We start from the raw sequence: 19,810 nt of genomic DNA, 5'->3' as shown, positions 1-19,810 counted from the left end.
CAACACAAGATCATTGACCCCCAAGTTTATTGCCTCGGTAGCAGATCTTCCGGGCAACATGGCCATTGTAGGTGGTGTTCATTGTTGGCGAGTCCGTCTGGACTACCAACAATGCTCTTTATATTCTTTGTATCATGCTATCTTGGAGCACTTTGAACACAGAATGTAGCAGAGTGCTACCTATTTCGAGTCAAAAAAGAAAAGGCAGAGCTTCAGCTCTAATCAGCATCGTGATACATTTCTATCGTAAAATCATTAGTCGTACAATATACATTGCGCCATGCTTCCGCTACCGCCCAAATGCATATTAAAAAAGAAACTTCACTCAGACAAAAGAGAAAGAGACTATTGCTCCTTCCCCATGATCAACTCACGGGCCTGACGGGGATCAGTACCAAGGACAGTGATCAAATACTCGATGCTAGCTTCCGAGGCCAAGCGACGCTTCTCGTCCTGGAACTCATGATTGCACGAGTCCCACGTGGCGGCCCGTTGTTGAGCAAGAACTGTCTTGACACGAATCTTGAACGCAGCGCTGACTGGCCGGTGATCGGAGGCTCGGACTTCATGTCGTCGATAGTCGAGCTGCTTGACGCGGCCCAGACCACGGTATAACACGCGATCGCACCAGGCGGGAGAGCGTTTCTTTTCGCTCGAGTCGTAGTCGTCCGTGCCGACGTCGTACTTGTAGGTCGGAGCAAAGGTGATGGGAGACTCGACGAAGGCGCGTAGTCGGAAACCAGGGTTCTTTCGTCGGGAGGCGAGTAGCTGATCTCGTTCTAGGAGTTTGGGTAGGTTGTTCTGACGAACGGCATCTATAATCACATTGCGAGGAATCGAGTCGATTCGGTAGTTGAGGTCGCCATTCAGGATGCACACTTCATGGTCCATGATCATTGATCCGTCACCGCCGCTGGCGAACTGATCTGCCCGCAGAGTCATGCTGTTTTCTGCGGATAAGGATTCGGCTTCCAAGATTGCCGCAATATCATTGTTTCGGTTTGCGGTCTGAGTTTGACCGGCAGCCAAGTGACAGTTCACAAAGCACATTGAGCTGTCATCCAGGACAAAGCGAAGGACAAGGGCACCCTAAGAAGATTAGATAAAAGCTTGAGCAATAGCTAGAGAATCACGAACCTTGTTCCCATGTAGTCCACCCATCCCGCGCTTGATCTCGGAGGCATTGATGTTTTTGATGTTGTGACGTTCCTTGTGCTTTACGAAAACACAAGTAAATAGTCCGACCATGTTGGCAGAATGCAGGAGCACATAGGATTCCTCGAGTGGCATACACTCATGAAGTGTACGAGTAAGATGGTCGATCCACACGCGATATTGACGACTCATGTGTTCTTTCTCTCCGCTCTCTTTCTTTTTACTACCCATGAGCAAGCTCTCTGTGGCGCCGTCAGCAAACGTTCACATCTAGGAACCAATGATGACTTACTCGCTGTGATCTTCTTGTTTTCTAGATCAACCAGCTCTTGGAATCCGAATACCACGATCTCCGGCGGGTCTTCGGGGGTCACGGCATCTCGGATGAAATCAGACGTTCGCACACTGCCAGGGGTAGCAGCTCCCGCATTCCAAGTCAAGACGACGGCTTTGATTTCTCGGAAGTTGCAGAATTCAACATCCCTACTTTGCATCCTTTGTTCTACAAGATGTTAGAGAAAGCCATGAGAGGATTAAAACGATTCCACTTACCCAACCAATCGTCTTCGAGCATTCCATCCCAGAGGCGAATGCAGTTGTCGGTGCCCAGTGATGTCACCGAAAGGCGATTCATCGTCCAAACGCTGCTCGTGTCTAACACAAAGGTGGAAACGGGACTGTCATGGGCACGCCAGTCTTTCTTCACCGTCCACGGATTGGTTGATACATCGTAGACGTAAATCATGCCGGTCTTATATGCGGCCCATAGATAGTCTCCCACAAATCCTAGGCAGTTAATCTTATAGACACTAACATTGACCACCGCCAGGCAGGAGTAGTCAGTGGAAGAATATATAGTAACCTTGCCGTCTGCGTGGCCCAAGTATACACGGCCACCATCTCGCGTGGTATACGACCCAGAAGTCACATCACCAGAGTGCTGCAAACCAAGAGGCCGTTTGAGAACCTTGAACGAAACATCATCCCGCGCAGTGGGCCGATATATGTGGACATCCTTGCCTGTCGCTAACCATAGTTTGTCTCCAACAACCATGGAGAATGTGTGGCCTCGAGCAACACGTTCCGAAGCACTGTGGTAGCTATATTGGAGGTTTGGTGTGCCGGTCTCGTCCGGCAGCCACACAAGCAGTCGACCTTCATCATCCAAGGTCCACATTTCTTTCTCGTGACGCAGGATTTGGATCACCTCTCGCCGTGAGGGATACGAGCGGCTGGCCACGATGGATTGGCTCAGAATGTCGAGTTCGTGAAGGTCACCAGCACTAGTACCGAGCCAGATACGCTTTCCCTCATCTTCGAGGCTTTGTCCTGGCTTGAAAGCAAGCGATAGACTTTTCACAGTCTCGCCATGACCAAGACTCATCACCTGTTCGCCGGTGGTGAGATCCCACACTCGAGTCAAGTATCCAGTTGTACACACATACTTGCCGCATACCGCGAGCAAGCGGGTGTCATACTTTGTCTGGATCTCCCTAGGTCCAGTCTTTAGTCGTGGAGGCCGACGATTGGCCTTTGATGCATCAGGGTAGTCGGTCCGCAGTATAGCCGGCTCTTCGGCGTGCTCTTCTTCTTCCGTGTCTGTCCGTACCACGCGCCGCTCAGGAAGAGAGGAAGATATCCGGGGTTCACGAGGCACCGATGATTGTCGCCGGATTGGCTTTGGCGCGGAGGCTTCATTATTAACGCCTGGGTAAGAAGACACAACCCTAGAGGCCGGCGTTACCTGCGCAGGGCTATTCAAGTGCCTGGAGGACTCTCGTGCGGGGGACACTCCACTTCGGCGGGGAGTTACAGGTGGTCGTGGGGGCAGCCCAGGACGCTCGTAAGGAGCATCACTGGTTCGGTATCTCTGCGCCGAGAGAGGGGGAGCAGTAGAGGCAGACATTGGGGCATCGACGGGAGTAGATGGAATTTGCACCATCAAAGGCTTGGTCGCCCGTGAAGGCTCCGGACCAGGGCGGGCCCTCGAGAATCCCATCTCTCTAGCATCATGCCTGGCGGCCGCAGACGGAGCAGGTGGTCGCTCATCAAATGAGCGCCGAGTTGGCGGTTCCTTTGATGAGCGACGAGTTGGCGGTTCCGTTGTTGGTCGGGCCAGCGGTGGGCTGACATTCGTCCTCCCCGCAGAACGTGACGGAGACATCGGCTTTTCTGGACTACTAGGCGGGGTGCTGAAAGGTGAAACGCTCGGGTCGGGTGATGCTCGTTCAGGCCGAGGGGCCAATGAGCTTGTGTCCGAATGAGAAAACATCGCCGGTTTCGCGGGGACTTTTGGCTTTGGTGCGCGATTAGCTGGAGGTGGCTGCGACGCACTCTTCAATTTCCGATCCCCTGCGCTCTCTGCTTGGTTGACCCGCAACGACCCATTCGATGGTTGGGAATTCGTATCTCCTGAATGGACAGATGGCCCGAACTTCGGCACCGGAGAGAGTGGCCGAGGTGGTGCTGGTGAGACGGACATGGATTCTCGTGGGCGATGACCTGGACTCCGAGTCTTCCGGGTGTCATCACGCGGGAACCAGACATCATCACGACCTTGTCCGCGCGGAGGCGATTGAGGTGACTGGACTGTTAACGTTGGCGGAAGCTGTGGGGACGAACGGTGGAAGTTCATAGAGATGGGCCGGCCATATCGTCTTCCGGAGAACCCGCGGTCCGGGGTATCTTCGCCATTCGTCTGTTGATGCTGACGCGGCGTTTCTTCGGCTGGAGTCCACGGGGACTGTGTCCTGGGCAAGTCGAGAGAAGCACGGCTGGATGATCGGACCTCATCGTTGGGCTCCGGTGCCAGTAGATTATTAGTGGAGGCGCGCGGGCTACCGGTTACAGCGGAGGGAGCTCTGCGGTGGGAAAGATTTTCAAAATGAGACAGCAAGGAAGAGACCGGCCGCTGGGGCTGCGATTATCGTCAGTTAATTGTAGGCCACCAGGCAGTTACGTATGCATACAGTGGGGGCATCATCATTGCTGTCCGGCTGTTGTCCTGTGCCCGCCATGGCCATTATCACGTATCCGTCACCGAATCCAACAGGAAGAATGTATCATGGGCTTCGAAATAACTCCTGGGAGTCGTAAATCGGCGGACAAGCTGTGGAGTAGGTATTCGTGAATATCGGACCTGAGGTTACAGGGATGTTGTCGGGCTCGGGACTGGGAGCGAGGCGTGGACGTAAACGGCGCAAATGCTTTGTCGTAGCATATGAAGCTGGACTGTCAAAGGTTCGGGGTATAAGGAGAAATTTCGAGGGGTCAAAGGGGTGAAGAAGGTGAATGTCGATGAAATGGAGTGGCGGGGAGGCAAGTGGAGGGAATCACGGGAGTTTGGCGATCATTTTGGTGTCTGAATTTCTTCAGGCTTGAACAACAACAACACGCACTTGACCGTCACCTTGCCCTCGCACGTTATATCCAACATGTGGTGAGTCTGTTCCTTGGGATATTCTTGAGATCTAAATTCTCGAGATCTCCCCAAACCTCCCAGAAATTCTCCCGGTAGCTAATACAAGCTCCCCGCTTTCGCAGTAAACACGTTCTAAACGCCCAAGTGGCTATTCGCTCGCATTGCTGTACGCCTGGATTCCCTCGTATTCGCTGATAGGGAATTGACTGAAGAGTTTTAGGCCGAAAATGGTTTGACTGTGCTGAATGTCATCACGAGAGCGAGTCGCACCCGCTTCAGAAAAGCGCCGAGATGGTACGCGCCCCTATTCCTCAATCAGCATGAGTCTAGCTGACATTCCCGGCAGATATTTGCGTGCAAGAAGTGCAAGAAGTGTTTCCGCAAAGATGCTGCGGAATTTGACGAGAGGTATGCCAGCAGGCATTCAAACGGGCGGGAGTGCGCTAACCTCCTGTATAGCGACGAATACTGCCCTCACTGCGATAATCACTTTGTTATCGATGCGATTGAACCGGAGGCACGTTTGCATGTGGAGGGTGACGATGCCCGTATGGACAATCGGTATGTTCAGCGCATGAACTCTTGTAACTGGCAGGATACTGACCGTACCCAGTATGCTTAAGGATGAGCGTGTTGCCCGAGACAAGGAGCGCTCCCTCTTCAACATTAAAGATGTGTCGGATCGCATGGGCTAAGCTGCATTGTCTATGGAATAGACAACTGGCAGGAGCGTAAATTCATGATGTTGACGATTTGATGGTTACTGTTTCTTGCGATAGTTCAGGGAGGATGGATATAGCCCCTTTGCATCAATACCCTTCTGCGTTGTACAATACGAAATGAGAACGGGAGATGCGATTTAATCTTCATGATTTTGGATTCTCGTCAAGAGACCAACGCTACTGTAAATTGAACAAATCAACGATCCAGTCACCCCGCAGGCTCTGAACGCCAGTCTACTTAATCGGTGGACTCGCTGCCACCCGGCCGGGTGAGGATTGCTGCCGTGGTGGTCCCTGTTCGGGTCTTCTTCTTGGCTGCCTCCTCCTGCTTCTCGGTCTCGATGTTCTTCACGTACGCCTCGATCTGGTCGTCCGGCAACATCTCAAGAGTCTTGCCGGGTGCCATGATGGCGACCTCGATGTTCTTAGCACCCGTCTGCACAACCTCAAGCAGGGACTTGATGGTCAGCTGGATTGTTTGTTCGCGGTCCATGTCCTCCTGGTGGTTGCGCTCGAGGAATTCGCGGACAGTCTTGCTGGAACGACCGATGGCGTTGGCTTTCCTGTTATGCGAGAGGGATGGTCAGTAAGATGTCCTGATGAAGCATGGGTCTGGAGCAGCCCTACCAGGCAGAATAGATTCCAGAGGGCTCCGTCTGGTACAGTCGCGGGGTGGAGTCATTCTTGTCGAAGCCGACCACCAGCGTACTGATACCGAATGGACGCACACCACCACTCTGTGTATATCTCTGCTGAACACCGGCAATATATTTCGTAATATACTCGATGCTGGCTGGGTCTTCCACAGTCAGGCGGTGGGACTGCGCCTCTAACCGGGCCTTGTCGATAAGGATGCGGGCATCGGCGTTCAATCCAGCGAAAGCGAGACAGACGTGGTCATCAACCAGGGCGATCTTGGAGGGAGTAATGCGGGTATCTTGGAGCTTGAGGGCGGAGCGCTTTTCGCAACCGAGGACAACGATATCCTTGCCTTTGACACCGACAGCGCAGGTTCCTAGGACCACCCACCATCAGCAACTTGTATCTTTCGGTTCAGATATTTCGCTCTCCAGCAGCAGATGCAGTAGCGAAAGTTTCTGGCGGAGCGTATAACCATGATCTTACCTCGCTTCACAGCCTCCATGGCATATTCAACCTGGAAGACGTGTCCATCAGGACTGGAGGAAAGGTTAGATAATAAACTCCGGAGCTGAAGTGTCACTCAAGGGCCTCTTTACCTGAATACTGCGATGAGTTAGCATGATACAGCTTTTGGTTTGGTCGGGAGCAAAGGGAGCTGGGCGTGGGGAGCTAGCTGACTTACCTGAAAGAGCTCGGTCGTATCCGGACATTGTGAATCAAGGATGACTGGAGGACAGGTAATTAAAGAATGGTGCAAAAAACAAGTCCAAGAAAAGCAATGAGGTAGAATCAGGCAATGTAGACGAGTGTCAAGTAGCTGAGGTTAACTGGGATGGAGCAATGACGGACTCCGGGCGGTGGGACGCGAAAGCCTACGGCTGCCTCAAGCGCTACTGCGGGTACTTGTCTTTACTATGGGTGCATCGTACTAATTGCACGTACCTACCAATATCTAACAACCTGACCTAGAATTTCCAGTGAAGAGGGTAAATTTCCATTGATTATTGAACTTGAGGCTTTGAGCAGCATTTCAATATTCTGTAAGAGAAGAAGATTGACGAGTTTTGGCACTTGTCAACCAACTACACAGTAATCTGCATGCCCGACTATAAGAACAGTGCAGCAATGCCCAGGCATCACGATCCCCTTTACAAAAGTGAGCTCTGTCCAGCAAGAAACAGCACAGAAGATAAGTCAAATATAGACAGAACAATGTATTTTTGTTGCATTCACAGTCCCGAAGAGATCCTCGATGTCGGCGCAAGCTTCAAAGTAAATCCCCAACACCCCAAATGGAGGCCCAGTATATCCCCCAGATCAAGACCGTGAATTCTCCGACGCTTCCCATGCCCAAAGCAGAAAGGGAGCACAAAATATCTAAAATGCAATGCCAATAGCAGGATCTCGGCTCCCACCGTGTGTCCATGCCTGCAGACAAAAAAATAAAAACCCAAGGGAGAGAGAATGCCAGGACATTCAAACATACATGCACCACCATCAGGGGATTCCTCCCCTGTCGCCGAAAGAGAATAATAAACAACCATATAGCGCAAGATGGAAAAATCACATGGGGAAAGCAGCTCCACAAAGGTGAGGAGTAAAAAAAATCACACAAGACAGACCAAAAGCAAAAAAGCAAAAGAAAAGCATCACACAAAGCATAGGACGGCGAGGCGAGAAAAAGAAATCCCGAAATCTTCGACAACGCTAACCCGCCTGCTCCTTTCAACCCGATGCACCGAAACCGCAGAATCCCTTATACAAATGCGTATCAACGAATATCAACCAACGCAGAAACCCGCCACAATGCAGGGTTGCAATATGGACAACATAAGTGTGAGCGCCCAATTCGTGAGTGGGGCGTGAAGTAGGTACAAATAGACCTAGATTTAAGCAGGCGACTTGTTGGCACCGGAACCGTTGCGACGAGAGTGAGAGTCATCGCTGACTGTCAGACCACCGAGGCCAGAGGACAGGAAAGCGAAGGGATCACTGGCACCATCGGAACCGTAGAAGGCACCGTTCGAAGCGCTGGTGGAAGGAACGCCGTGATCTGCGCCAGTGAACGCAGCCTGGGTGGCCGGGTTGGCGAAGGAGGCGGCCGAGTGAGAGGTGCTGGAAGAACCATAGCCCGAGTTCATCTGGCCCATGGGAGGGTAGGCACCAGGGGTGTTGTTACCGAGACCACCGGAAGGCAGAGCATAGTTGTTAGGTGGGCCACCGAACTGCTGGCCGAAACCGCCGAAACCACCGGCGGTAGAGGCGAACGGAGCTGGGGCCGGGGTGCTAGCCATCGAGTTGGGCCCCATGTTGAACTGCGACGGCGGATCCATCGGGGACGGGAACGCCGAGTCGGCCACGACGGCAGCACCTGAGCGAGGCGCACCGCAGCGTAAGCAGTTGATGTTCTTGGCAAAGTTGTGGTAGCCACAACCCTCGGAGCCACACTTCCAGTCACCAGCGCGGAAGGGAACAACACCACCGTTGCCACCCATGCCCCGGGAGTGACCACCACCCATACCGTGGCCACCGTGACCCATGTGCGGAGGCATCATTGATGGCGGGCCATAGCCGTAGTTTCCATAGTTCATTGGGTCCGGCGCGGCAGCCATGGCGGGGAACGAGCAACGGAAGCATGCCGTGCGGCGCTGGAAGTTGGAGAAGCCACAAGACGGGCAAGTCCAATCACCTGGACGAGGGCGGTTCTTGGAGGGTGGGAAGGGAGTGAGGATCTCGGCGGCGCGGTCCAGAACCCGGCTGGAAGAGGGAGAAACCTCAATGGCTTTCTCGTTGAGCGCACGACCGTTCATGCACAGGCTTTCAGCAGCCTAAATGAATTGTATTGTTAGCAGGCAAGACATTGGAAGAACGACAGCAGGTGACTCTGTGTATAAAAAGATCAAAGGATCGGGAACAAACTCACCTCCTCGTGAGAAGAGAAGACAGCAAACCCAGTGCCGGTAGGCTTATGCTGGTCTGGGGTCCGCAGAGTCCAGAAGGCAATGGGACGACCACCGAACTGGGTGAACCAGCTCTCCAACTCAGACTGAGTGGTATCGTGGGGCAGACCACTGAGGTGCAGAACCTTGCTCCGTTCCGACAAAAAGGCACGAACATCGGCATGAGCATCCATAGGACGAGTCAGGATCTCGGGGTGGTCCTGGGGCGGCTGCGACTTGCGGATCAAACCCCGCAGCACACGGGCGAGAGTAACGGATTCCTCCATAGCTCGGCGGGGGGAAGCGGGCGCCAAGGCTTGCAAGTGGAAAGGAAGATTGTGCTTGATCGGGGCGGACGACTGAACGGGCTCAACCTCGAGGGCAGCGCAGATGTTAGAGAGCGAGCTGGGACCGAAAGGCAACGACTCAGGGTGGTGATTCTGCCAGCGTTGGTATTCGGTTCGCAGGTCAAAAGTACGGGAGTGCTGCAGGTATGCGGGCAGCGCTACAGCCTTGTCGCGGGCCTCGCGGGGCAGCTGCACCCGCAGATCCCACGAGTCCAACGTCACAAAGGCAAACTCGTGTTTGTTGAGGAGGTGTTCCTTGGCGAAGGCGTCGAACCGAGCGATGGCATCCCGGAAAGTGCCTGCAGAGCGAACGTGTTCCCATGTCAAAGTAGTCAAGCTCGCTTGAAATATGTTAGTCACAAATTGATCCTAGAACTCCAATTCTAAAGTTTGTTCCAAGGCGAGTCTTACTGCAAAGCGGAGTGATTGGTGTATTCACAGGCTTAACGAGGACACTTTCACGGTGCAGCTGAACCAAAAATAAAACATGTCAGCAATCGGGTTGACCTCGGGAGTGAATTGGACGGGTAGAATGTGTTCTGGGGGAGGGGGAACGGACTTCCTCGCATGTCTTGGTGTCCAACAGGATCCATCCCAACTCAATGACCTCAGCTGAATCCTTAGTGACATATACACCATGTTCATCGCAGGTAGTTGCAACGTGGATGACAATGTATCGATCCAGCTTGGGGGTAGGTGCTGAAACGGCCGCCATCGCTGACTTTGTCCGCCAACGGAGCGGCAGAGGAATCCCGGGGAAATAAAGGGAGAAATGTCTCTGCGGGAGAAGCAGAAGACAATACGACACGACCGAAGGAGCGAGTCGTGGGAAAATTAGAGGAAGAGAAAGCCCGGGGGAGGAGAGAAGGGGAAAGGGGGGGGGGGAGAAAGAAAGAGAAGGCCAACTCGGTGGAGTTTTAAGAGAAAATGAGAAAAGTCTCGGGGCTCACGGGGGGGCGGAGATTACCATAAAGTGTATAGAAATGAACGAAGAGACAACGAAGAATATTTTCTTTTCTATTTTCAATCTCTCACTTCTATTGAATCTTCCATCCCGTTCAATTCCCCTGGAAATTGTGTGTTTGGACTGGTCTTGACCGTGCAACCCCAACCGGGGGCCAGATCCCTGCGATCTTACGATGGCCTTTTCACCACAGAACTAGCTAAGTAGAACAAGAAGGATATAACTATCAAGACAGTCCTCTTTTCTCTCCTGAAATCATACAAGGAATTGTTGACCTTATTCCACCAGAGGCAGAGGAAGAGGACATGAGAATTGACCCCAACCAAAACACAAGCAACAATAGGTAGGTGGGACAGATATAGAGAGGGGAAACAGTGAAACACCAGAAACTGAGACAAACGCATTCCAATCCCCAATCCCCAGAGTTTGTCTGTCTCTCGCCGCTGTCAAAGTAAAAATGCACGGCCGATCATCACGTGGCACATCACGTGTATCTATATCAATCTCTAGAGTCTAGAGAAGAGGAGAGCACTCTGTATATGGCACGAGCATGTGAAATTAAACATATGTACAAAACCCTAACTCAACCCTCCATAGAAAGTGGCCTCAGCCCTCAACAAGCTACACCCAACAAGTAACAACCAACGCCAAACAATTAATAAAATCATCACTCATCACCCGTCTCTTCCTTAATGATAGTACCTCGGCTAGTATCATTCTCATCTTCCTCATCGACTTCCATGATACTAGGCTCAATGGAGAGAATGGGGCGGTTTGCGGTAGCAGATGTAAGACGGCTATCGCCCTCCTCATCTTCCTCCATGATACTGGGTTCAACGGAGACGTGACGACGCCCATAACCACCGGTGGGGTCCACGGAGCGACGGACACTACCAGAGCGCACGCTAGCTGCATCGTTATCAATGTCCTCGGTGCCTTCTCGGGGGCGGACGCTGGCAGCACGACCATCCTGTGCAACGGCCAGAATCTTCAGGACAGCATTCTTGGCTTTCACCAAAGCGTTCCGGCTGGAGGCTTCGGCGGCAATCCCCTCCTCAATGGTTTGATCCAACAGTTCTTTGACCTCGGTCGCGAGTTCGGTGTTTTCAGGATCGATTTCAACACTGGTCGCGCTGCGGATGCTGGTTCGGAATTGGTCTTCACCTTCAGGGGCGCGGGAGCTTGCACGGGCGGGCAACGTAGGGGCGGCAAAGTAAAGTTTGCTGAGGAGGGAGAAGAGAAGTTTGCGTTCTTCGCGCGAGCAGCGATTGGGCGCTGCGCTGACCCCGAGAACACGCTCGAGGATATCCTTGACCAGAGCAAGGTGGACCCATCCGCAAACATTGGAGTTGGCAGCACCGCCAGCCATGACACGTTCACCACCGAGACCAACGACTCGGCGTTCATCAGTCCACTCGGAAAGCATGCCAATGACGCCGGCCATGAGAGCCTTCACTTCGCGCTCGCCGACGCTGGGATCAATCTCTCCATCGCTGTCTTCCTCGGCCTCGAGGGAGTAATACTCATCCGCCGCATTCATTACAGCGCGAACCACTGGCACAGCGATCCGACGCATATGTTGAGTGTTTTCCAAGCGCGAATGGCAGTATACGGGGAAGAAATACGCCAATGATTGTCGAAGAGCGGGGTTTTCGCGGGTACGTGGGTGATAGAAAGAGACCACAAGGGAGAGCAAGAGGGTTTCAACGGCAGTTTGGTTATGCTCCTGAATTGCCGGTGGTACATTTGGCCCAGAGGGGGTAAATGTATTGGTGAGTAGGAGTTTGCACAGAGCGGCTGCTGCTCCAGACTGCACGCTATTGGGTGAATTAGCACGCAAGGCGCGGGCGAAAACCTTGAGCAAAGGTTTCTGCATGGGAGGCGGCGTAACAGTCTCGCCATCAGCTTGGGTGACAGGGGCGAGCAGGGATGGGTGAGTCGTAATCATATCACAAAGAATTTCTATAGCCGTCACCTGCAACGCTTCGTGCCCTTTGCTATAACAGTGAATGAAGAGCGTCATGTTCTCTTCCGCCAAGTTCTAGAAATGTCCCAAACGTTAGCAAGCGGTATCGTTACAGCAATGTGGAAGAAACACCAACCTTATCAAGCAGACAGCAAAGACCCAAACATAAGAGACCACGCTCTCGGATTGGGGCCTCGTGGCTGCGAACAGCTGGTACAACCAAATTGTTAAGCATGGTAACCAGATTCATGTTCTGCTGCAGATGGCCTTGGATATTCTGCAACATGCACTGAGCAATGTATAGACACTTCATGTTGACAACGATCTCGCGGACGATCTTTGCCTTGGCTTCCTCCTTGTTGAAGGGAGTAACCTCTTCATCACCTGGAGTCTCGGATCGTCTGCTAGTATCATCACTGATCTCAGACCTAGCAGACACAAAGCTGTCTTCGGTGGTAATAGTATCATGGACCTCGGCAATAGCCTCGAGGACAACGCTGCAAAATTCGGCTTCAGCTGCAGCGTCAGGTCCGCAAACACACCGCAGAGTTTCCACAACCAGCTTGGTGCTCTCCTCGGGAAGTTCTGGCACAGCCAAGGTTTCGCGAAGTAGCGAGAACATCTTTCGTCGACCGACCTCATCGCTGTAGTCTAAGGTAATAGCGATGTGTAGCAATTGTTCCACAACAAACTCGTGCTCAACAGCGTCATCGTCATTTGCCTCTCCCGACTCTTTGGAAATCTTCTTCCGTTGCAAAAGGTGGGTGATGTGTTTACCCAGGAAATAAGCCAAGGCCGTGACCTCAGGCATCTTGTCATCAGCAAGGCTGTCGTACTTGCCTTCATTCTCAACGCGGCAGAAGTCATTGAAGGACCGCACCAAGAACGCTGATTCTCCCGTCATGTTCTCCCAGAATGACTCGTCAAAGACAACAGCCTCCCGATAGTCCGCACGGCCTTCCCAGAACCCGCGCATTGCCTCATGTGCAATTCCGCTTTCCATTCCGGAGTTGACGACGTCGATTCTCTCGAGGAGTTCAAGTAGTGCATTAATGTCGGGCGGAGATCGTTGGCCAGTCGGACCCTCGTCCTGGTTATTGTTCGTGCCAGCGCAATCCTCGACCCATCTATCGTAAAACAACTTTGCTGTAGCTTTGCGAACACTCTCATCCCGATCACGTAATCCCCAGCGAAGAAGCTTTTCTCTCATAGATAGAGACAGATGACGGAAATCGCCCAGGGTAGGCAAAAGACGTGAGTACAGTGCGCGTCTAGTAGCGGCATCAAGGTCACGGGCACGCTCAAGAAGATAAGGAAGCGTCACTGGGACGAGAGGAAGGTTTGTGAGTAGCGTTTTGCGAACGTCGGCACTTGTATCGTTTTGCATGATGTCCATCAGCTTTTCTAAGAGGGCAGAATTGTCGTCGTCTTCTGCATCATCTCCTGCCAGACGCCCTAGTCCCAAAACTGCTTGCACACGGACAGAGGCCTCCTTGTCCCGAAGGCGTTTCAGAAGCCCTTGCCTTATAGTGTGGTATAATTCGTCGTCAATGGCTTCCAGCGAGTTCACGATGTGGGCGACAATTTGGGTTGAGCGGAAGCGCACCATCTTGTCCTTGGCAGCCATGACAGGCACCAGCGTTGCCACCAAGCTGGATGTAAGGCGGGCGGTCGGTGTTTCGGCGCTATGGTCTTCATCCTCACTCGGTGCGAAGATTTCGGCATCTTTCTCAGAAGCATGACTGAGGAATGTACCCAAGAACCGCAGAACTCGGTCTCCAACAGGCTCACTCTTCTTAATCGTCAGAATGCGAAGCATACAACGGCCAACTTCCACATTGAATTCTCTCTCAATTTCAGTTTCCTCCGCAGGAATCAATGCCTCTTCGGGCTCTTGATCTTTGGTGTTCCTGCCATTCTTCCTTGGTGAGATACCACAACAGTGTTCCTGAAGCTTGCGTAGGCGCACTACCAGCTTTCGGTGACCAGTAGTCGAGCGCTGCGCGTCTGCAAAAAGCAAGCAAACATCGCGACGCAAAGTGGGGGATGATGTAGGCTCTGCTGGTTCCTCAGGTATCGCGAATGATGGGGTCACGGAGCCAGCACGCCCAGACGCAGAGGGCTGTGCTGACGACCGGCGTGTCGTCGCAGCAGAGGTCGAACGGGCGGCGACTCTGCCAGGCATGGTGGTGTGGTGGTGTTGGGCGTTGATTATTCGGAGGCAAAAAGCATCGCGGGCTGCGGGACCGATCAAAGGAGTGGAGGTCTTGGCGGTAAACAAACAGCCCAAAACGGGATGCCGATAAACGATAAGGGTCGACTACCCACGTGACCGAGTTAAGGCCGACGATCGGAGCTCGTCATTCCCCGACGAAGGCCGAACCGTTTGTTCCTGCATTTGCAAGTCATATCCAGAATGTTTCGTCAGAGTGTTCGTCGCTTTGCGACTACGGCAGCCCGCGCCGCAGGCGAGGGGTCTACAGCCTACTGCACCCGGGTATCAACAGCTCAGGGTGTCGTCAATGGATTGACCGAGGGTATGTTCTAGCTCCGAGTACATTGTGCATACTCTTTGCAACATAAAGCTGACACGCTACAGCGATCGGAAATACCCCTCTTATCCGACTAAAGAAGCTCTCCGAGCAGACCGGCTGCAACATTCTTGGCAAGGCGGAGTTCCAAAACCCCGGAGGCAGCGTGAAAGACAGAGCGGCGCTCTTCGTGGTCAAGGATGCGGAAGAGAAGGGCCTTCTTAAGCCGGGCGGTACCGTCGTTGAGGGAACAGCCGGCAACACCGGTATTGGCTTGGCGCATGTGTGTCGATCAAAGGGCTACAAGCTTGTGATTTACATGCCCAACACCCAGTCCCAGGGCAAGATTGACTTGCTCCGTCTGCTGGGTGCGGAAGTATACCCAGTGCCCGCAGTAGCCTTTGATAACCCCCAAAACTACAACCACCAGGCGCGCCGTCACGCCGAGTCCTTGGAGAATGCAGTCTGGACCAACCAGTTCGACAACATTGCCAACCGTCAAGCACACATCGACACCACTGGCCCGGAGATCTGGGCTCAGACTGAGGGCAAGATCGACGCCTTTACCTGTGGCACTGGAACCGGAGGTACCTTGGCTGGTACCACTCGCTATCTCAAGACCGTCAGCGACGGTCGTGTCAAGAGCTTCCTCGCCGATCCTCCTGGCAGTGTTCTCCACAGCTTCATCCAGAGCGGTGGCACTCTGATTGACCGCTCTGGAAGCAGTATCACTGAAGGTATCGGTCAGGGCCGTGTGACCGACAACCTTCAGCCCGATATTGACCTGCTCGATGGTTCAGTGAACATCAGCGATGAGAAAACCATTGAGATGGTCTACCGCTGCTTGGATGAGGAGGGTCTCTACCTGGGTGCTAGTTCCGCGATGAACGTTGTGGCTGCCAAGGAGGTTGCGGAGAAGCTGGGCAAGGGCAACACCGTTGTCACTATTCTCTGTGACGGCGCTTACCGCTATGCTGATCGCCTTTTCTCCGGCAAGTGGCTCGAGAGCAAGAACCTGCGTGCCTCCATTCCCAAGCACCTGGAGAAGTACATCGTGCTGCCTTAGACTGTGACTGTACACAAATTGAAAAAATATACCTCCATTTAACTTGCAACCTTCTTGCGATTATGATCCGTATGATTGAGACTTGAACATGACTTTAGCTTATTAGTTCCATGTGGCTCGGCTGTCATTGGGTAAAAGGATATGGACCGAATAGATTGGCTTAGAGGCGTGCATCTCATACGTGATCACAATCTAGGTCCGAACCGACTAAAGTTGATATCTAGTTGACTCAAAGTTCGAATTGGAATGATCTCCTGGAGCTCTTGGGTTATATCACAATCTGGCCGCTTCCATCCGCGAGGTTTGAAAGGACGGCAGACGTCACAAGTAAACGCTCTAATGATGAGCAGAGTATTCATTGACACAACGAGTTGGATAGAAAATAACATGGTATCAATTGTGAGAGGTGAGTCTCAGAGGCCAGTGGTATATCCACGCAGTTGGTATTGTACAGTTGAGTAAAGAGGTAGACCCGGAGTGTCTAAAATAGAGAGAACCACTAGCTCGAGGCCAGGTAGCGAAAACAGAACATGTAACGCAGGGGAGAGAGGTCGGAAGAACGCTTTTCCCCATGCAAAATAGACAAGAACAACCGAAACGCCCGCAATGCTTCCGTTCTATACCAGAACACCAGATGCCGAAAATGTACAGGTCGAAAAACGCAACGAGTCAAGACCGCCTTGCAGAAGAGACGCCAAAAGACGGAATGGGCCTGTGCAACTCGTATCCAAAAGGAACGTTTAGTCGTCGGCAGGCATTCTCATGTAGGCATCGATAGCCGCACTGAACGCCGCGAAACCAGCGCAACCGAATGCAGCAGCCTGAGGACCAGCCTTTGCGCCGAGAATACCACCGGTAACACAACCGGCGGCAACGCTGTTGGTAAGATCGTTCTTTGCGCGGAGGCCCTCGATGCAGCACTCTGTGCCGGAGTAGAGCGCACCGACGATACCGAAGTTCTTAGCAGAGGACCATGAGCGGGCACCCATGTCCTTGAAACCGCGGCGGACTTGTTCGCGCCAGGGAAGGTCGGCGATCGCGCGACCCTGAGGTGTGAAGGTCGAGTCGTAGGACATCTGGAGCACGAAGGAATTAGACATGAAGATGTAGATGTGGATGACGATATGAACTTACACTGGCCATGAAGAGACCGAAGGCACCACCAAGGCCGAAACCCATGGTACCTGAGATGACTGTCTTGATAGGGCAAGACTCCATGCCAGCTTGCATCTATACGGGCTTTCGTTAGAATTCCATCTCATCCACAATAATATAGGAGACTAACCATCTTGACCATTGCTTGTTCCTGCTCATTCATGCCTTGTGTCGCGGGGTTACCCCCAAGAGCGGTCATTGGCATTGTGGTGCCCGTTGTTCCCGGAAAGGCCATTTTGGAAGACAAGAGGAGTTGTATTTAGGTCGAGGGTATGTTGAGGTGGAACTCCCTGAGTAAGATCCAAGCTGACTTGATTGATCAATCCACTGGACCTCGGCGAGACAGATATCGCGTGGGCAAATGAAAGATAATGGAGACGCGGAGATCTTGCGGAGGCGAGTAACTGAACCGCAAATTTATTTTTACGGCGTGCCAGGACAGCCTAATGCGCAAATCAACACGTGACATACTCTGCTCCGCAAAATAATCGTGTCGTTATCTTATCATGTTATGGCTTCCAAAACATCCCGAGGCAAGAGAGATGGAGCAATCACCAATCTACGAAGGACATACAAAGGAAAAAAGACAAGAAACTGTGTTTACAATGGATAAAACGTATGGCAAATAAAGCAGAATCGTTTAATCGTTAATGCGAAAAATCGAAGTTGCAGAGATCATGATCAAAACGATTGGTAATTCCAAAGTCTTGCAGAGAAATCAATGCCTGCACAAGTTCTTCCAGAGCAGCAAAGGGAAGAAATGTGACAAAAGAAGAAGCAACGCTTTCGTATGGTATAAGTCAAAAGGTCGTAGCCCTGCGCGATTCCGAGGGCCAAAGAGATAGCAAGTATTTACATGAAGGAACGAAAGAACCTTATTAGTCTTTCTTGCTGTCCTTGCGACTGGGCGAAGGAGAAGCATGTCGCTCAGGGGAAGGCGACAGTGAGCGCTCCCACTCTGCCATCAAGTTGGACGCAGTGCGCTGAAGCTTAGAGGGAGCCAACTTGGTAATTGCAGGCCAAGGGATGCCTTCAGAGATGTTATGTTCGAGAGCACTGGGGGTCGGGTTCCAATCGCCAAAGCTAGGAGCGTGGTCAGCGCATGACGAGATTGTCATAGATGAAATCAGAAAAGGTCGAACGGTACCTAGCGCTGGTTCGAGGGCTGCTACCCTGGGTGGCGGGCGACCTATCATGTTTGGTATCAACTGTCGATCGACTTGATGAGGGCGTGTGCGTCTTCTGGCCAGATAGGGGCGTTTCCCAGCTATCCCAGTTGTCGAGATCTTCGGTTTCCGCATCGAGTGACTCATTGGGGCGGTGGTCGCGCTGTTCGGCTTCGGTCGCCTCGTTTCGGGTGGCTTTGCTGTCGGAGGGGGTGCGTGGAGCGATGGGAGACTTCTGAGCGGGTGTATCAATGCCGAATTCGTTCCAGAAGGATGTGGAAATTTCCGCCGGCTTGGTGTCTTTACCAGTTTTTGTCTCGGCCGCTGGCCCCCTCCCCCGCGAAGACGATGATGACGATGATCGTGATAGCTTCCCGTCCGCTAGCAACCGTTCTCGACTTCGAGATTTCGCCAATGAATCCCGTTTGCGACCATTGGGCGGTGCCAACGAGTTGGATGGTGACATGTTTCGTGTTTGTGTTCCGCTGATTCCTTCTTCGCCCACCGTAGCCTGTCGGATGTCTTCCAAGAATGTCCAAAGACCTTCACGGAGGTCGGATGCCATCTGCTTGCCTGTGCGCACCAAGGCCTCCCGTGAAGGGGGAGGCAATGTATTCCGCCATTGGGCGAGTAAATGTTCGGGTACCTGGCTCTCATCCATTTGTGAACTCATTGTAGCTGCATTATTGCGCTCGACGGATGGTAGTGTCGCTGAACGGGGAGTGCGCCCCACCCGATCAGCCTCTGAGGGACCTGCCTCTCCACGGGAGGAGATGGGACCTGTAACAGGCGAGAGAAGAGAGAGCGTCCGTGTGTGTGTGCCATGAAATACTCGCCGACCATTGGTCCCAATTTTGGTTCCTGGTACGGCAGCACGAACACTAGACCGCCGGTCAAGCTCCCGGCTGATCCGTTCTTGCGACACTGTAGAGCTCGCCGAGCTCATGCTCTTGTCCCGGCCATGTAAACTCGAAGGATCGGGTGTTGAGAATTCAGGCGATCGCAGTGGCACCAGAGGCTCGACGTGGTTGATCTCCGCCCGCTTCCTAGACTTTTCAGACTGTGCCCATTGTTTCTTGATCGTCACCAATTCAGCTTCCGCCCGCGTGAGCTCCTCACGAAGCTCCATGACCTTCCGCTCCTGCGAGGCGATGGCCCGCAGGAAATCGTAGCCATCATCTGGAACATCAAATGCCATTTGTGTTCCAGGAGCCTGTGCGGGGGATGGTCGTGTCGACGACTGTGCGACGGGGGTTATAGCGCCAGGCGAGGCAACGGTGGAATCGCGTGTGGGCTCAGGATCGTTCAGATTGACGGGGAAATTCAGAGTAAGGCGTTTGGCATGACGGGTAGGGTGAGCAGCACGAGGAGGCAATGATGAGCGTTTCTGAACGAGTGAAGACGAGAGGTGGGAGAACTCGGAACCAGAGTCCTGTCGCACTGAAGTCGAGGTTGAAATCTGGTTCGCATCCGGCAGCGATCCGTGGATGAGGCTCTCCGCTCCCGGAAGACTCTCCATGATGGGCCAGCCAGTAGGAGAGAAAAGGAATCAATAAATTTACAATAGAGTCATATGAGAAGAACGAGTGAACAAGACAGAGTTGAGGAGAGGAAAATTAATAGCTCGGGTCTCCTGAGTCCAGCCCGCAGCGGGTCCGAAGGGTTGTTTCAGGGGGATATTAGTATTCCTAGCTTCTTATTCAGCCCGTTCTGTCTCCGGTCTTGGCATCGCTTTA

At 52.8% G+C, this 19,810-nt stretch overlaps 8 protein-coding genes across 8 annotated transcripts; 2 read left to right on the top strand and 6 right to left on the bottom strand.

Annotated features, from left to right (window-relative positions):
- Positions 1 to 345: 345 nt before the first annotated feature.
- N7515_001091 (putative inositol polyphosphate phosphatase) lies at positions 346 to 4,178 on the bottom strand (the record flags this gene model as incomplete). Its single annotated transcript, XM_056661835.1, has 5 exons — positions 346 to 1,089; positions 1,138 to 1,397; positions 1,448 to 1,657; positions 1,708 to 4,072; positions 4,125 to 4,178. 5 exons carry the CDS (start codon positions 4,176 to 4,178, stop codon positions 346 to 348), a joined length of 3,633 nt encoding a protein of 1,210 aa, XP_056527001.1.
- Positions 4,179 to 4,867: 689 nt separating this feature from the next.
- On the top strand, positions 4,868 to 5,271 carry N7515_001090 (uncharacterized protein; the record flags this gene model as incomplete). Its single annotated transcript, XM_056661834.1, has 3 exons — positions 4,868 to 4,870; positions 4,923 to 5,137; positions 5,190 to 5,271. 3 exons carry the CDS (start codon positions 4,868 to 4,870, stop codon positions 5,269 to 5,271), a joined length of 300 nt encoding a protein of 99 aa, XP_056527000.1.
- A 265-nt stretch (positions 5,272 to 5,536) lies between these two features.
- On the bottom strand, positions 5,537 to 6,650 carry pre6 (proteasome core particle subunit alpha 4; the record flags this gene model as incomplete). Its single annotated transcript, XM_056661833.1, has 5 exons — positions 5,537 to 5,861; positions 5,926 to 6,313; positions 6,424 to 6,476; positions 6,537 to 6,543; positions 6,623 to 6,650. The coding sequence occupies 5 exons, from the start codon at positions 6,648 to 6,650 to the stop codon at positions 5,537 to 5,539; spliced, it is 801 nt and encodes a 266-aa protein (XP_056526999.1).
- A 1,179-nt stretch (positions 6,651 to 7,829) lies between these two features.
- N7515_001088 (putative RNA binding protein (Arp)) lies at positions 7,830 to 9,941 on the bottom strand (the record flags this gene model as incomplete). The annotated part of the gene is made up of 4 exons (XM_056661832.1): positions 7,830 to 8,768; positions 8,864 to 9,567; positions 9,638 to 9,695; positions 9,786 to 9,941. The coding sequence occupies 4 exons, from the start codon at positions 9,939 to 9,941 to the stop codon at positions 7,830 to 7,832; spliced, it is 1,857 nt and encodes a 618-aa protein (XP_056526998.1).
- A 916-nt stretch (positions 9,942 to 10,857) lies between these two features.
- On the bottom strand, positions 10,858 to 14,341 carry N7515_001087 (condensin subunit YCG1; the record flags this gene model as incomplete). Its single annotated transcript, XM_056661831.1, has 2 exons — positions 10,858 to 12,231; positions 12,293 to 14,341. The coding sequence occupies 2 exons, from the start codon at positions 14,339 to 14,341 to the stop codon at positions 10,858 to 10,860; spliced, it is 3,423 nt and encodes a 1,140-aa protein (XP_056526997.1).
- A 231-nt stretch (positions 14,342 to 14,572) lies between these two features.
- On the top strand, positions 14,573 to 15,753 carry N7515_001086 (cysteine synthase A; the record flags this gene model as incomplete). Its single annotated transcript, XM_056661830.1, has 2 exons — positions 14,573 to 14,693; positions 14,756 to 15,753. The coding sequence occupies 2 exons, from the start codon at positions 14,573 to 14,575 to the stop codon at positions 15,751 to 15,753; spliced, it is 1,119 nt and encodes a 372-aa protein (XP_056526996.1).
- A 740-nt stretch (positions 15,754 to 16,493) lies between these two features.
- On the bottom strand, positions 16,494 to 17,143 carry N7515_001085 (translocation channel protein TIM22; the record flags this gene model as incomplete). Its single annotated transcript, XM_056661829.1, has 3 exons — positions 16,494 to 16,829; positions 16,888 to 16,983; positions 17,039 to 17,143. The coding sequence occupies 3 exons, from the start codon at positions 17,141 to 17,143 to the stop codon at positions 16,494 to 16,496; spliced, it is 537 nt and encodes a 178-aa protein (XP_056526995.1).
- A 643-nt stretch (positions 17,144 to 17,786) lies between these two features.
- On the bottom strand, positions 17,787 to 19,593 carry N7515_001084 (DUF4048 domain-containing protein; the record flags this gene model as incomplete). The annotated part of the gene is made up of 2 exons (XM_056661828.1): positions 17,787 to 17,991; positions 18,056 to 19,593. The coding sequence occupies 2 exons, from the start codon at positions 19,591 to 19,593 to the stop codon at positions 17,787 to 17,789; spliced, it is 1,743 nt and encodes a 580-aa protein (XP_056526994.1).
- Between the last annotated feature and the right edge of the window lie 217 nt (positions 19,594 to 19,810).

The sequence above is a fragment of the Penicillium bovifimosum genome (genome assembly GCF_028826915.1).
Source record: "Penicillium bovifimosum strain IBT 22155 chromosome Unknown utg000001l_segment0_segment0, whole genome shotgun sequence".
In the NCBI taxonomy this organism is placed as follows: Eukaryota; Fungi; Ascomycota; class Eurotiomycetes; order Eurotiales; family Aspergillaceae; genus Penicillium; species Penicillium bovifimosum.
The sequence above is the reverse complement of the archived record's forward strand: the minus strand, read 5'-3'. Positions and strand labels throughout refer to the sequence as shown.